Genomic DNA, 17,331 nt, shown 5'->3' with positions numbered 1-17,331 from the left:
GTACTGCAGGTAATTCAACTTAATTATGTTATTCCACGTAATTCTTTGCAACTTCTTTTTTAGTATGGTTCTTTTAACGCAAAGTAATTTCTGAAGCGTTTGAGGTAGTAGTTTAGTAAAACAACTACACGATAAATTTTTCTAAAATTTTGCGTGTGGCTCAAGTTTGCTACAGTTCATCATGAGTCTAAATTTAGAGATGCCTAGCACTGTAGTTTCGGAGATATTAAAGATTTACTGTTGATCTTCTAACACGTGAGAGATAGGAAAGCGCCTGGTTTGGGGTATAATTCGAAACGAAATCATTCATAACTCCTAAGCGAAACGATCAATTTTTTCAAAAAACCGATATGTTATAATTGATATAATAAATAAACTAAATACGAAGTCTCAAGAAGCCTAGCCATACAGTTTTTGTATTTCAGCTTTCCAAAGTTCAAGACTATCGTGTAGTTGTGTGAGAGAGACAATGACAGCTGTACAATTAAGACTGGATAACTTATGCATACTCTATAGTGCAGTATGCTACATGATATACCTAATTGAACTACTACCTTAACATGTGACAAAGGTAAAAAAATACGTATATATTATCAGACGTAGAAGGATGCTGAAAATACGGTTTAAATTTGTCGTACGGCATCAGATAACAAACATCTCAGTGTGGTGTATCCATCCGTTTGATGAAAAAAATTGTGATCAAAATTATCACTGCATATTGTAGCTGTTTTGGGCACCAATAACACACCGATTGTGTTTATCCACTTTTGTTTCATTTCACTGCTACTGGGAAACTTGCGTATTTGCAAATAAAGTATTATTAATGATTATTATGACATGCTTGATGAGAATATTATTAGATGGTGAGATTCACTGAAATGAACAGTCAATATAGTCACAAAAATTAACTTGTGAAAACTTTAACAATCACCAAGGATCCACAGCTTTTTACAAATGAAGCAAATTTTCGTCATATTAAAAATTATTCGGTCAACTATTTCATAACTACAAACCAGACTCTACAGCTGTATATATACAGCTGCGTGTTAGGTTATTATGCTGTCTGCTCTTTGCTCTCCTTCTTCCCTCGTCCACTTCAAGCCAACAAATCAGCGGAAACGTGCGAGAGAGATGCATGCAAATCTTTGTCTTCTCTCTCGCTCTCTCTACCATTGTCGCTATTTTACTTGCAGGTAATCCAATACCTTCTTTCCTCTATCTATATTATCTCTATGTCGGCACCACGCTACAAGCCATCGAGCGCCGAAGATCCTAGTAGATGCCAGTTAGTAGTGGTAATACAATTATGGATATACTTACATTAATGCTCACTATATTGGTTTTTGTACCCTATCCTCTTCCCCTCGGCGTGTACTCTACGCAGTGTCTACCAGTGTACAGGAATGTTCCAGATCTCGGTTAGAAACGAATGTCTACGTCTCAGGTTTGCTGGAAACGATATTTTTCCTCGTACGTCAGTGCCATTTATAACCGATTTACAGATAATTCGCCACATTAATACGCTATCCCTCTGTGCACTATTGGTTATAAATAACCGCCAATAACTTTTGCACATAGATTATCTAGCTTCCTGCGGGTGATTCATAGCACCTATTATTTGATTTGCGTAAATTTTGCATAATTTTTATTGAAAAAAAAAAAAAAAAAAAAAAAAAAAAACATGTAACAAAAGTATAATAGGAAATAAAGGGTAATTTATAAATCTTCATATGATAAAGAATACAAGAATACCTCCTCACAATGTATATATACATATACATACATCTTTTTACATTATATAGTTATTTGTGTGAGAAATTATAGACAAACCACCCACATGCAAAAAAAAGTAGAACTGAAATAGTTTAACTATTTGTTGTACAGAAGTTCGATAGATAACCGAATCACTAAGATTCAGCAATAAGCAAGGAACTGTACGACGTTTGTAGCTTCGCGATTCGATGTCTCGTCGACTCGTAACTTAACTATGCGGGCGCTTTAGTCTAAGCTTCAGACTCTCTGAGTCCAAACACTGAACTGTAAGGTTGCGTATACATCTTGTTTGTAAACATGAAACGTATTTTCTTTGCTTTGAACGTGCACCGTATCGTGTGCATGAACAACAAGTATACGCAAACTTACAGTTCAGTGTTCGGACTCAGAGAGTCTGAAGCTTAGACTAAAGCGCCCCCACAGTTAAGTTACGAGTCAACGAGACATCGAATCGCACAGTTGCAAACGTCGTACAGTTCCTTGCTTATTACCAAATCCCAGTGATCCAGTTATCTCTCGAACTGTTGTACAACGGATACACGAACAATTTTATTTCTCCTTTTTTTTGCGTGCACAGCCAACCTTACAGAACCCTGATGACCCCCTATCACCCCCCTTAACCACTAACAAAATAAGGTAAACTTCTAAAACTTTCTCGCATATTTTGTCTTAGCTTACTTTTTGTCTAGACATGCAGTGGTCACCACATACTCTTCACCGCTCTTCGCAGAATTTTTCTAACCTCCAACCCCCCCCTTACACCAAAATTTTTGTGGAATCTAACTAAAACTTTACTAACTTTCATGGACTACATCTACTTACACACATACATGTATACATGTTATTTTGTTACAAAATTTAGTTTTTCAGCAAACTACGATGAGACATAACTTTATAAATGAACCAATACATAAATGTGTATGTATAAGTAGACATTATTTGCTGGTATTATATATATTAACAACATGGTAAACGTATGCAGATGTCGCTTCCTTTTTTTATAGTAAAATTATTTTGTATCAGGACACCCCACCGTCTTCCACTGGCCTCATACACACTTAAATATTTAATTTTAAGAACATATTTCTATATTTACATCCACATCACCCAGGGCACAAATAAATGAACTTCTTACATCTGAATAATTTATAATTACGGTATTTATACAACTAAGAGTGAGATCATCAATAAATTTATATCAATTGTATTTTTATTTATAGGTAACTGTTAAGTTTTTGGTGTTCTAAGCTTTTTTTCGATGATATCACAGATGAACTGTGCAAAAATTTCAATTTTTTCTTTGTCTATGTATTACATGATACTAATATATACATAAACTCAGATAAATTTTACAGTAATACAAACCACGGTTGAGTAATTTGAATAATATTTATATTGCTATTAGATAAATACAAGTTTATGAAAAAGTTTTGTAATATTTTGTATTTTACGTAGAGTATAGTGGAATTAAATTGGTCTTCTCGTTCGAAGATTACAACATGAATATAAAAAATACGAAGCAGAAAAACCATCATTACTTTAGCAGTATATCATTAAATGTGAAATAAAAATGGGATCCAAGAATACTTCTTGTACTATCACGGAAGAAATATTAGGATTTAGAAAAGTTACTAGAATGAGAGACACATGCAAACAGTTCCTTATTATTGTCCAGGAGGGTAGATGGCCCTATTGTTGACAATCTAAGGAAAACTTATACTAATTTAATTTAGAGTGCTTGAATCAATATCAATAGTTTACTTAAATTGCTTGTAAGGGTACATTTTTCTAAATTGGAAAATCAATGATAAGTATTTTTTATTAATTAAATAAAAAATTTTCCATTTGGCTCTTATATCGAGCTCCAAGACTGTCACTGTATCTATTACTGAGTCCCTGCTATTGAGACCACTTAGCTGGATATTTACTTACTTTAACTGGTTGTATACAAAGTTGTGTACATGTTTATAAAAACTTATAAAATTTCTTTAAAGTAACAGATACGTACATTGACTTATCGTATCTAAAATATATCCAAACAAAAATTCATTAGAGGAAATATGGAAGTTGAAAACATTGAGAATTTTGTAGGCTACTTATCCATACATTTGTTTTTTTTTAAGTTAATGCATGTACATTAATGTGTTTTTTTTTAATATTTCTATAATTATAGCTCAGATCTCCGATAGTTAGGATAGGTTTAATAATGTGGTTATCTACCCTATTTCAAGCAAGAACTGTTTTACATTGTAAAAATACATTTTTCATAAATACGTATTTTTTACCACCTGAAAAAGCATAAAATAAAACATAATTGTGGAAGTTAGCACCCAAGCACACAGGATTAAAGAGCCTTACTAGTATGTATAGTTGGACAACGCAATTTTTACGGCTTCCCTCACTCTCCTTTGCTACCCGTCAATGAAAAGGTGCATTTGGTGCAGTTTTACGTGTTTTGTCTGATCGTCATTTGTTTGAGACACATTCAACTTTAGTTATAAAGCATTACACAGGACCTTGCGGGTAGATATAAGTGTGCTATCTTCAGGCCGTTTACCAATGAAGCCCAGTAAAGCTTAGCACCACTGCTGATTAACTCAAGACCTAATATATGTTTTTATAGTCACACCAACCTTCACTGGGTTTCACTGACGTACGGCCTAAAGGTAGCATTTGGCATCAAACTTTTGACCATTGCTACCGACACAAAGCTTTTTTGTTGAGCAACACAGAAGGTACTGCTGATAATTATGCATACGCTACCTCAAGAAAATTAACCGACGTGTAGAGTAGTAAGCGAGATTAGTAGCATTGGCCACAATGGTCAAACGTTTAATGCAAAAAATTAATCTTGAAACAATATGCCAGTTAAGCCTAGTAAAGCTCTATGTGAATAAATAAATATATATAGTATAGTTTGTTATGACCAGACTTGTTTAGAGTATCGTCTTAACCGTTTTATTTTAGTGTCATTCGTGGGTCTCTTAGGATTCAGCTCGTGAGCTTTAGTTGTTCTTTTCAGTAAAGTCAAAGTATTTAATTAAATAATATAGATAATTTTAGTTAATATTTACTGTTTAATTCTTTTTCCTACCATCGGCCCAAAGTGCAACTGCCGCTTTGCGCCCTTGGGTCACACTTTGCGCCTTTAGAATCACTTTGGGCCCACGGGCAAAAAAGCTTTTTGCACCCTCTGGGTCCAAAGTACTTTTCTTCCCTAGGGCCCAAAGTAATTTATCAGATGCAAAGTGTGCCCACGGGCACAAAATTGCTTTTTGCGCCTTCGGTAAGAAAAACATTATATGCGAGTTGGGCACCAACATACAACAATCGCGCCCTTAGGGGGCTCATGTTTGTACTTTCTGCTTGAGTGACGTAATGTCCTCAAATTAAAGTAAAAGACCATATCAGTAGGGATTTTTCCACTCTACACGATAGTATTTTTGCAAAAATAGTCGATCTCTCGGTCAAACATAATGTTGTTAGGTATGTCTTGCTTGCGTTCCCGGGTACGACATCTGTACACGATTGAGAACGAGTCCTCTTATGAATTGCAATAATCAAAGTATATTACAGTTGATATTGCTCATTAAAATTTACATTCTTTAATATTATACGTTTAAAAATGCTTTAAATACTATTAAATTATTTCAACAAAAATTATAGAACATCTATTAAAAAAAATATAAACTTTACAGTGTATTGAATATTAATTTAAAAATGTCACGGTAATAAAATGTATGGTTAATATACATCTTTATTCAGTTAAAACTTAACCATCAATATAAACTGACACGATGAGAATAAAACATGGTTTACAACATACAGAAAATAAATTTAATCGAAATGAGTCCCCACCAAGTGCCCGCCAAATACCTGGAAAGTCTCCGCCAAGTGCCCGGGAAGTACCCGCCAAGAACCCAAGAGTTACCCGAGAAGTGCCCGCCAAGTACCCGAGAAATGCCCAGGAAGTACTCGCCAAGTGCCCGGGAAGTACCCACCAAGTACCCGAGAAGTACCCGGAAAGTGCCCGTAAAGTACCCACCAAGTACCCGGAAAGTGCCCGCCAAGTACCCGAGAAATGCCCAGGAAGTACACGCTAAGTACCCGGGAAGTACTCACCGAGTACCCGGAAAGTACCCACCAAGTGCCCAGGAAGTGCCCGGGAAGTACCCGGCAAGTACCCGGGAAGTGCCCCAAAAGTCCCCACCAAGTACAATACTGTCGGGTACTTTCTGGATACTTGCCGGGCACTTCCCGGGCACTTGGCGGGCACTTCCCGGGTACTTCCCGGGTACTTGGCGGGCACTTTCCGGGCACTTCCTGGGCACTTGGCGGGTACTTTCCGGGTACTCGGTGAGTACTTCCCGGGTACTTGGCGGAGACTTAGTTCGATTAAATTTAGTTTCTGTATGTTGTAAACTATTTTTATTCTCACTGTGTCAGTTTATATTGATGGTTAAGTTTTAACTGAATAAAGGTGTACATCAACCAAAGATTTCATTACCGTGACATTTTTAAATTAATATTTAATACACTAATAAATTTATGATTTTTTTGAATGGATATTCTATAATTTTTGTTGAAATAATTAGATAGTATTTGGAGCATTTTGAAACGTATTATTTCAAAGTATGTAAATTTGGATGATAAATAAATGATTTTTATGAGCAATATTAACTGTAATTTACTTTGATTATTGCAGTTTATGAATGGACTCGTTCTCAATTGTACCCGATGTTGTACCCGGGAACGCAAGCAAGACACACCTAACAACAATATGTTTGACCGAGAGGTCGACTATTTTTGCAAAAATACTATCGTGTAGATCGGAAAAATCCTTACTGATATGGTCTTTTACTTTAATTTGAGGTAACATTACTGAAGTATATACATGTAAAGATGTTTTTGTTCAACGTGAGAGTGAGAAAGACAGTAAGCGCGTGGATAAACAACTGACAACATAAGGAGCAGACAATATTTACCTTTTTACGTCCAACCTTTAAGTTACTAGCAGTAGCTGACGCTCTTGCATGCGCACATGGATATAGTTCTCACTGCTTACCGACTAAGCTCCAATAACAATGTGGCAACGTCGCGAGTTTATGCGGGCGCGCTATAGCCTTCCAACCCCATTTAGGGGTAGTTTGGAACGTATTTTACATCGGCTCCCATTTAAAAGCTATTCGCCTTAAAAAATTAATTCCAACGGGGTTCACGTCAGAAAAAATCGCTCTACACGCGGTTCTCGGTAAATACCACCGTTACATATCATGCAGATCTTTATGTTATGTAGTGTTATGGTTTTAAGGTGTTAACTAGATTTTTTCGACTTCCCTTATCTCTCCTCTACAGTTTTCTCTATTACTAAGGAAATTTATCTTTGTTTTACATGTAAAATTTAATACAATAAGAATTTGGTTGACGATTTCTACCCCCCAACTCCCTCAGGGCTCCCCTGTTTCCCTCCTCCCCCTCACTAAATTAGGTTATATTATATGAAATGGATTAGTATTCTGTGGTTTCTAATATAGCTGTTTAATTTTGAGGCAATAACTAGCTTTCTAATTACATGCAGTTGTAATAAAGATAAGTTATAAAAAAATGAAAGTATCAAGCAACAAGATAAATACAAATTACTATTACGTTATACGTTGATACATTTTTTTTTTAGTCATAAATGCTGTTTTAAATGTTTCGCTCTTACGTACGCATTTCTTCAATTTTTTTTATTCAAATTTTCTTGATAATATTTAATGTATCTACCAAAGACCGAAATTCAATTAGAAGATTTTTTACTTATTGTACAGTTAAAGGTTTTTTTTATATTCTTACATTTTCTTTTATGACAAATATTGTTGTTTTTTCTTTGATTATAACATACACGAATTACAACTTAAAAAATTTAGTTTCCTGAGTTAATTGACGACACTGTATACTTTGTGTACTTGCAAAATTTTAGTTGACATCTGGTGCACTTATGAAACTTGATGTCCACGATGATGTTTCTGAAAAAACAAATACGAAAAAGGTATTTGACCTCGTTACAAAAATTTGAATTCTTCTTTATAATGTTTAAAAAATAGTAAATATTGATCTTCAAATTAAGAGATAAATTATAGTTGGCATAAATATTAAAAAATAGGCTTCGTTTGTTTGCACGCTTCTTTGTCATGATAATTTTTGTCACTTAGAAATTTTTTTCACAGCGATATTTTTGATTCCAAATTTGTTTTTAGATTTAATTTAGATGAAAAATTTTTTTGGGTTGTAATATGTTGACAACGTGACATATAATTGTTTAATAACAAATTGGTATTCTAAGGTTTAAGGCATTAAACCTTATATAAACATTATCCTAAGGCATTAAAACTTTGATCATTATATATATATATATATATATATATATATATATATATATATATATATAGACAGTCATAGAAAAAAGCTGATGTAAATGGGAATTATTGTCTGTTAATGTTAAAGGAAGTGAGGAAAAATCATTTGTATTTAGCGTATTCTCGAAATAAAGACTCTTTTTCTTCTTCAGTAAATATTACAGCTTCAATGTTGTATTTTAATTATTTCGTTACTTTTAACTTTGTATTATTGCATAGTCCTTTTGATACATTTAAATTTTGTGTCAAAATAACAATAGCATCAATTTTTAAATGTAACTCACATTGCAAACCTTTTAAAATACTGTTTAAATATGCATTGAAAAAAATTTATGTAAATATTTTTATTTATTTTATCAACTTCTTTATTAGTTGCATAATCAATGCTGTACTTAGTTACTAATTTTCCCTAAATATTACTCAGAATATTTTGTTCAAAAAATGTGAATATTTATTATTAAATATTACAATAGCTTCATTAATTAAGAAAATCATCAGTAATATTAAAACTTTACAACATATATTGTTTTTTTTCCACGTCCAGAAATTTAGAAAGTTTTAAGTTTTCAGGCAACCGGGGTTAGAAATTTTTTTCATTTATCTTGCATGTATTAGTTTTCAAATCCAAAATGTGAAATAAAGACCAAATTTGTTATCAGAGTTAGCAGCCAGCCAACGGTAAACAAGTTCAGTAGAAAATTGACCATAACTTGGTCTAACAGGATCCGAAACACTTAAAATTTATCACGCATACTCTTGCAATAGTTAATTATTAGCACATACAATTTTTGACACGGAAAAAGGTTTCATAAAAAGTAATAAACTCAATAAATAGAAATAATATGAATTTTGTATAAAAAATCGACTACAACTGTCACCATGATTCCAGATACTTAAAATTAAACGTACACACACTTTAATTGGTATTTAATTAGCACACATTATTGTTAATACAGGTGAAGAGTTATTAAAATAGATATAAATAAATTAAACAGTATAATATCGATTTTTTGTAAAAAATCGACTACAACTTAACCTAGGATGATTTCAGACACTTGAAATTATGTTAGCATACTCTCACAATAGACGATTATTAGCGCATGTTATTGCCAACACGAGTGATGAGTTATTAAAAAAGTTATCGATTCATTATACGAGCAAAATATTTTTTTGTAAAAACCGAATTTAACTCGGCTCATCATGTTCCAAGGCTCTTTGAATTCTATACACATACGCTTTCATTGGTGTTTTATTGGCATATTTTACTTCTAACGTACATGAAAAGTTATTTTAATTGTAATAAACACATAAATCAGGTGTAATATTAATTTTCTGTAAAAAAGCGACCATAACTTGGCCCAGCACGATCCCAGACACCTAAAATTAAATATATGTGCTCTACTCCTCATATATGATCAGCCAATAATATTTGTAACACGGAAACAAGGTTACTTAACAAGTTATAAGCAAATTCAAACGGTAAAACATCGATTTTGTGTAAAAAATCGTTCATAACTTAGCCCAACGTGACCCCAGATCATTCAATAAATTACATACTCTTGAAGTTGTGTAGTATTGGCACATGTTGTTACCTTTTTCGACAAAAAGTTATTTAAATAGTTATAAACAAATAAAACAGTCGAAATTTTAGTTATCTGTAAAAAATCGAATGTTACTCTTTCGAGCAAGATGCCAGACACTAAAAATCATACAAGCATACATTTTTATTGGTATATTATTGGCACATACTATTTTTAACATGAGTAAAAGTTATAGGGAAGAATATTGATTTTTGGTTAAAAAAAACGAGTCTAACTCGGCTCAGCATCATATCCGACACTTAAAATTTAGCATACGTACTGTTACAGTAGTTAATTATTAGCAAATGTTATTGTCAACGCAAGTGGAAAGATAGTTAATCAGTTATAAACCTATTAGAAAGAAAAAATATTGATTTTTTGTAAAAAAAACTCACATGGGTGAAAAGTTCTTAAAAAATATATAAGCAAATTATTAGCACATGTTAGTCCTAATACGACTAAAATGTTATTTATAAAGTTATGAGCAAATTAAATAGGCTAAATATTGATTTTCTGTAAAAAATAGACTATAAATTGATCCAGTATGTACTGAGGACCCTAAACATTAGGTTTGCATTTTTAACAATAGTTAATTATTTATTAGCACATGTTATTGCCGACACGCGTGATAAAATATTTTGAAAGTTATAAAGATGCTAAATGCACGAGCCATTAAAGCATACGTACTCTTACAGTAGTTTACTATCATAATCACATGTTATTGCCAATATGGATGAAATATTGTTTATAAGTCATGAACGAATTAAATACGCTAAATATTAATTTTCTGTTAAAAATTGATCAAAGCTTAGCCAAAAGTTATTCCAGACATCTTAAATTAGACATGAATTTGTTAGAATTAGTATTCAATCAGCATTTATGATTGCTAATATGGGTTAAAAGTTATTTAAAAATTATTCACAAATTAAATGGGAAAAATATTGATTTTTTGAGCAGAATTGACTAAAACTAATATAAAAATTGGACCAATAGATATAGTAAAGAGAAATTTAAACATAGCCGATGGTTTGTACAACAGCACACAATTAAAGATTATATAAAAATCACTTTAAATATCGGTAACACCATGTTATCACTTTTTATACTTTACAAAAAGCAATTTTCTTCAGTCTTAGCATTTGCTGTGACAAAAAATCTCAAGGGTAAAGTTAGATATAGTAGGTTTATACTCCAGAAGACATAATTTTTTATGGACATCTGTACGTATCGCTAACAAGATACGAAACAAAAAAGTGATTTATGCAAATTTAACGTGAAAATAATTCGGAATCAGAAAATACTGTTTGAATACAAATTTTTAATTGATAAAATGTACACTTTAAAAAAAAAAGAAAATCAACAAATTGAAAGAAATCACATAAAATATAACAACATTCTTTGTTATAAGCATATGACATGATGTATTAATATTTCGTTGTATTACAGTTCTTTTAAAATAATTGGTGATAAAATTTTGATTTAAAATAACAACTTTTTATACCATTTTTTTAAATATAATTATCTATTCTCTTTTTTTTATTGAAATTAGTTTCTTTTATTGATTGCTTCGTAGACGTCATGATTAATAATAATTTAAGAAAGTAAATTGTAAAATTTTGTACTAAAAATTTTATTAAAACTATAGGTATGTATGTAACGGTTACCTTTACGTATTTTATGGTTATTTTTTAGTACATATACAAGAAAAAAAGAGTATGTCGGAGACAGACGAACTTTTAAAGAAATTAAAAATAATAAACCAATACACAGCAATTTGAATGAGCTCTTCTAATAAATAGAATAATCAATAAATTAAAAGAATGATTATACGTGAAAAATAACTTTTTAAATTTATTATTTTTTTTTTTTTTTTCGTTTTCTTGAAGGAGGATCGCTCTTTTTGTTGTTTTGTAGGGCTACTGACGATGAATACCACGGTTTTTATTATATTTTTACTCCTTGAGTTTCAATAATTATGTATGACCATATGATGTCGCACTATTGTAGGTAATTATTTAAAACTCAATGTATGAAAGAAATAATGAAAACAAAAAAAAATTCGACGCACCTCAGATTTGATACTAATTAAAATTTATATAAAATTATATTTAAGAGTTTTCTGTCTTATGCTGACACTCTACAAACAAAATGCTTACTTACGCACTTTAAGTGTCTTAAGCTGACTGTCTGCATAAGTTTTCAATGTTTCAAGTATCTCTATTATATATTCCTCCAACGTTTCCCAAAATTTTTCAAATAAAGAGAAAATTAGAAATTTTTTTATATTACTATCAAAATACATTGAAACTTTTAGATATATGCAGCAGCACTCGCCATCTTGACCGTAAGTTGCAGCACTCCTACTGGCAGGAGGCTGTCTACGATACAACCTTATATATAAAGATATTTATTTATATAACTATATTTAATGTTTGTGTACTCATTGTTCATTAGTTTAAATCGATCTATTTTTCTCTTGGGTCGTGTGGAGAAATAGATAACTGTATACAGCTGCGGGATCATTTATACTAAGCAGTATGATCTGCTGCTAGCCAGTTGGTGCAGTAGAGAAGCGGGATAGGGTAAAAAATTACGAAAAATTTTATTGGGTTAAAATAACGTTAAAATAACGGACAAGTCAACGAAATTTCCCGATAATTTGGAACGGGTGATGAGGATATCACGGAAGGTTATGAATATTCGGCAAAGGTGTTGCAGAGGTGGGATGAGGGGACTTGAATTTGTGCAGTTAGGTAGCGTGGGGGCTTTGGGATGGGGTTACAGAGAAACTAACAGAGTGTTTTGTTTGCGATAAAATAACGGACAAACTAGCGGAATTTTACTTTCTTTTAGGGGAGTAACAATCAATTTAGAAGTAATTTTTAAAATGATTTTTTTCATACTACTCTCATGTGCAACATGTGCTAAAAATTCTGGTTATTAATCAATTTAGGAACGTTCCAGCACTCTGTGTTACAAGAATAATGGTTAGTTGTGGACAAAGGTCATATTTATTAAAAGTATCTAGGTAATGATTGACATCCACAACTTGAACAACTAGAAAGAAGTCGTCTACATAACTTATGTACAGGTAAATATTAGAAAATGGCTGCACTTCTTCTAGAAGGCTTAGTGTAATAGAAAAAGTTAGAACCAGAGGAAATTGTTTCCTGTACATTATAAAACGGGTAAGATGAATCATTACTCGTATTCAATCTCATTCTTAGTATGAAAACTTAATTAAATTATGCGAAGTCTAGTTCTGTTACACAAACCATTAAATATACCCAAGTTTTTTGTTAGCACAATAATGGGACCCAAATTCAAATTTAAAACATGTGGTGGCAATTTTATGTATGTAATATATATATATATATATATATATATATATATATATATATATACATGTAAATGCAATAAATATTATAATAATATAATTTATAATATGCAATTACCTGAATGGAAACAACCTCAATAATTCTGTATGATTATAATCCAGTCCGGATCCATAGAATTTTTTGGAATAAGAGTGTGGTCACACGGAGCGCGCAATAAGCAATATGGAACCACTGGAGCTTTTAAGAGTGAAAAAGAGGCACACGGAAATAGCACAAAAGATACCTCTCTCACTCTCATGGGCTTAAGCTGTTCCATATTGCAGATTTCATGCTTCAAATGCCCATGGCCATAGCTAGCATTATATTATTGATAAAACTTTAACCTGCGTTTGTTTAAGTCTTATTTATAAATCAAAAGAGCCCTAAGTGAAATAACTATGGGGGATGAAAACCAAACAGTAATTTAGTATTATTTAGTTGAAAAATGTGCAATTAACAAACAACAATGACGATTAGAAATCTATTAGTTTCTTAGTGTTCTTTAAAAATAAAATGTGCCCTTAGGCGAGCAAGCATCGGCGATTAGAAACCAAACAGTTTCTTAGTATTTTTTTTTAAAATAAAATGTGCCCTTAGGTAACAATTATTGGCGATCTTGAAACCAATAGTTTTTAAGTAGTATTTTTTATAAAGTATACCCAGAAGTAAACTAGCATGAAAGATTAGAAACCAACAGCTCTTTAGTATTATGAAATAAACTAACAAGCCCTAAAGCGAGCAAGCATCAGCGATAGGAAACATAATTCTTTTTTAAAATTATAAATAAATTGAATGTGCCCTTGGACAAAAAGCAACGGCAATTAGAAACAAAACAGTTTTTTAGTATAGTTACGTCATGAATAATATCTTTAGACGAACAAGCATCAGCATTCAGAAACCCAACAGTTTCTTCGCATTCCGTATTAATAAAATTCGTCCTTAGGCGAACAAACATCAATGATTTGAAAACACAAAAGTTATTTGGTATTTTTCAGTAATCACACGTCCCCTAAGGCAAGCAACCATGAATTAATAGAAGCCATACAGGGCTTAAGTATTATTCATTGATCAAATGTGTTCGTTAGAAAGCTAGCATCATCGATTAAAAACCAAAATATTTTAAAGTATTATATATTACTAAAACAATACAAAACTAAGAAAACCAGTATTTACATCATTTTTAAGTATGTCTCTATCGTAGGCAGCATACGTGATATAGGATTTGAATCTCATTAAAATTACCGTTCAATACCTATTATACTCCATGTCAATCACGTTTTCAACATTTGTGAAACTTGCTGACAAGTAATTAAAAAAAAAATCCCCTTAATTCAATTTCAACTCATAAATCATCATTCGAATTCAAGTAAACTAAGAAAATACGAGATTTTAAAATCTATAAACTGGAATAAATATAAGATTTTTTAAATTATTTGAATTGCCATTAATTAACTTTGCTTTAAACCGCTTTTAACGTAGTGAGTTTTTTAAATCTTAGTGCATTTATGACTTAGACGACAAACAAGAACGAAAATCAAAATTTTACTTACTTGCTATGTGAAACACATTATAATTTTAAAATTGGGCACCTGTTTTATTTGAAAAAGCATCTTTTTAATTTAACTAAATTGCGTATTTACACAACAGTTGTTGAGTACAAGTTCCTAATGAAATGTACCCTTGGAAGAGCAAGGATCAGCGATTAGAATTCTTACAGTTTTTTTAGTATTATTTAATAATAAAATATGCCCTTTAGCATGCAAGCATCAGAGATTAAAATTTCAACGTAAAAGAGAGCATTTTATTAATAAATCATACTAAAAAACTGTTGAATTTCAAAACACCGAAACTTGAATAGCTAAAGGCAAGTTATATTAGTTAAGAATACTGTAAAACTGTTGGTTTTCTAATCACTCATGCTTGCTTACCTAAGGGCACATTTTATTATTGTATCGATGATACAGAAAAACTATTAGGTTTCTTATCACTGATACTGGCTCGCTTCAAAGCAAATTTTATTAACAAAAAATACCGAGAAACTGTTAAGTTTCTAATCGCTAATGCTTGCCCAACTAAGGACACATTTTATCACTAAATAATACTAAAAAACTGTTGAGTTGGTAATCGCTGATGCTTATTAGCCTAAGGACATAATTTATTAAGAAGTATTACAAAAAAACTATTAAATTTTTATTTATCGATATTTGTTTGTCGATTAGCACATGTAATTACTAAATTATAATAAAAATAGGTTTGATTTCTTATCGCTAATGTTGCTTGCGTAACGGCACATTTTACTAATAAGTAATGCTAAAAATAGTTAAGTTGCTAATGATTGATGCTTGCTCTTCTAACAGCACGATTTATTAATAAGTACTACTTAAAAAGCCAGTGAGAGACAAGAGCAGCGCTTTTTTTGAAAAACACACGCCAATTAACGGGGTTCTTCGATAACATGTGTCGACTAACGCAGTTTTTTTACAGCCCATAACAAGTGGTAGGATCTGTGTTAGTGTAAGAGAATTAGTGTGGTTCTTCTACACTGTTAGATATGACGTGAGCTTTTCTAAGGAGTTCGTAAAATATGTGTTTATTTGATAAAGACCATAGATAAAGTGTTTCTTCGTAACTTTGTGAATAACGTGTATCTTCTGAGGAGCTGTCGAGATACTTTTCGTCGTAGTTCCGCTCGCAGGGATAGTCTTCATAGCAGCTCCGGTTACTGAGATACTTTTTGTCTTAACTCAGCACGAGGAGATACTCTTCGTTACAGTACAGCTTACTGAGATACTTTTTGTTGCAGCTATACTTGCAGAGATAGCCTTTTTCGCAGCGTATTGCGTAGTAATTCTTTTCATCGCTGCGTATCGCACAGGAATTATTTTCGTCTTAACTAAGGGCACTGCGATTGTCTCTGTGAAGGGAGACGGTGTAGATATTGTATTTGGATTGCAGCGTATACCCATTGCGGGTCTTTCGTATTCTATGTCCTTAATATTTATTTTCCTTGTTCTTTTTCCGTTATTACCACATTTTTTCAAGTATGCGAGTCTTTTATGCGGGCAGCGATTGTTTCAAGCACACCTTAGCTATAATCAAATTTAATGGAGAAATGTTTTCCAATAATGTATCTAACATTGCTGTACTAACGTTTTAATAACTTACAGTGACTTTACCTTATGAGCTGGTCACGTATTGGCTTTCCTTCGGAAAGGAAGCCTCTTAAGGTCTGAACATCACCAGAAAAATCGACTATTTGTTCTAGAAATCGGATAAGTGGTGTTTTGGCCTCTTGGGTACTCATCCCATCGAAAAAGCCCGAGAAAAAATCTCAATTTTTTTCGACGGGATTTGAACACACGCCCCTTTGAGTATCTCCAGCTAGATTAGCATGCTAACCACTAAGCCATTCAAGCTCTGTCTTTGTGCAAGTATTAAGCTAGGATGGTTTTGCTGGCAGTACATGGCACTGTGAGGATTGTCTTTTTTCGTGGCTTCGATAAAGGTATGTGTGAGTGTATTATATTATTATACTAGGTTACAGTTATGTTAGGTTACAGTGACTTGCGCAGACTTTATATGCTATCAAGTTATACATTTATTACAGATGGAATGATGCGGACATTCTTATGAGTTCGCATAATTACTCACACTACGCACGCTAACCCCGTACTACCAAACAAAGATCACATGTAATGATTAAATATCCATTGAATACATCAAATAACATTGCATCAAAATACAATATTGTCATTATATGACACAATTTTTATATTTTCATGAAAAATAACAAAACTGGCTTAACTTTGACATTTAAATTTAATAAATAAAGCAAAATGTTCATTGTACATCATTTTTAACGGTGAGTAAATTATATTTTCAACAGTTAATTATAAAGTTGCATTTCACCCTCATAAAAAAATGAGAAAAAAAGAATTCTTCCCTCAATAATTACAACCGGTTTTTTGTTTAACTACATCACACTAAGTATGAGTAGCAACATTCATTAGAAGTTAAAAAGGCGTTACAATATAACTAAGCAAACTTAAAAAAAAAAAAGATATATCCCTAGGTTTTAATATAATGATTTTTTGGTTTGATATTATTTTCGAAAAGGCTTCTGCCATCAAACGGTAATTTAAAATTGTTTTTAACAAATCTTCAATCGTACACGCTGAGAAATTTTGTGAAAACGCTGATTGT

The 17,331-nt window shown here is 32.0% G+C and overlaps 1 protein-coding gene across 3 annotated transcripts in view; it reads right to left on the bottom strand.

Annotated features, from left to right (window-relative positions):
* LOC106637707 (uncharacterized) overlaps positions 1-17,331 on the bottom strand; it is a 195,919-nt gene that overhangs the window by 73,346 nt on the left and 105,242 nt on the right. The window contains exon 6 of one of the 3 annotated variants that reach the window (XM_089597141.1): positions 7,615-7,781. The exons of the other annotated variants lie outside the window; for them this stretch is intronic. Within the exon in view, the coding sequence (XP_089453267.1) occupies positions 7,752-7,781 (30 nt within the window). The 3' untranslated portion in view covers positions 7,615-7,751. Of the gene's footprint in view, positions 1-7,614; positions 7,782-17,331 lie in introns of those variants that run through there. 3 annotated transcript variants of the gene reach the window in all.

This window comes from Copidosoma floridanum, unplaced genomic scaffold, assembly GCF_036245765.1.
Source record: "Copidosoma floridanum isolate Cflo_tuat_1 unplaced genomic scaffold, Cflo_Japanese_pri ptg000030l, whole genome shotgun sequence".
Taxonomy (NCBI): domain Eukaryota; kingdom Metazoa; phylum Arthropoda; class Insecta; order Hymenoptera; family Encyrtidae; genus Copidosoma; species Copidosoma floridanum.
The sequence above is the reverse complement of the archived record's forward strand: the minus strand, read 5'-3'. Positions and strand labels throughout refer to the sequence as shown.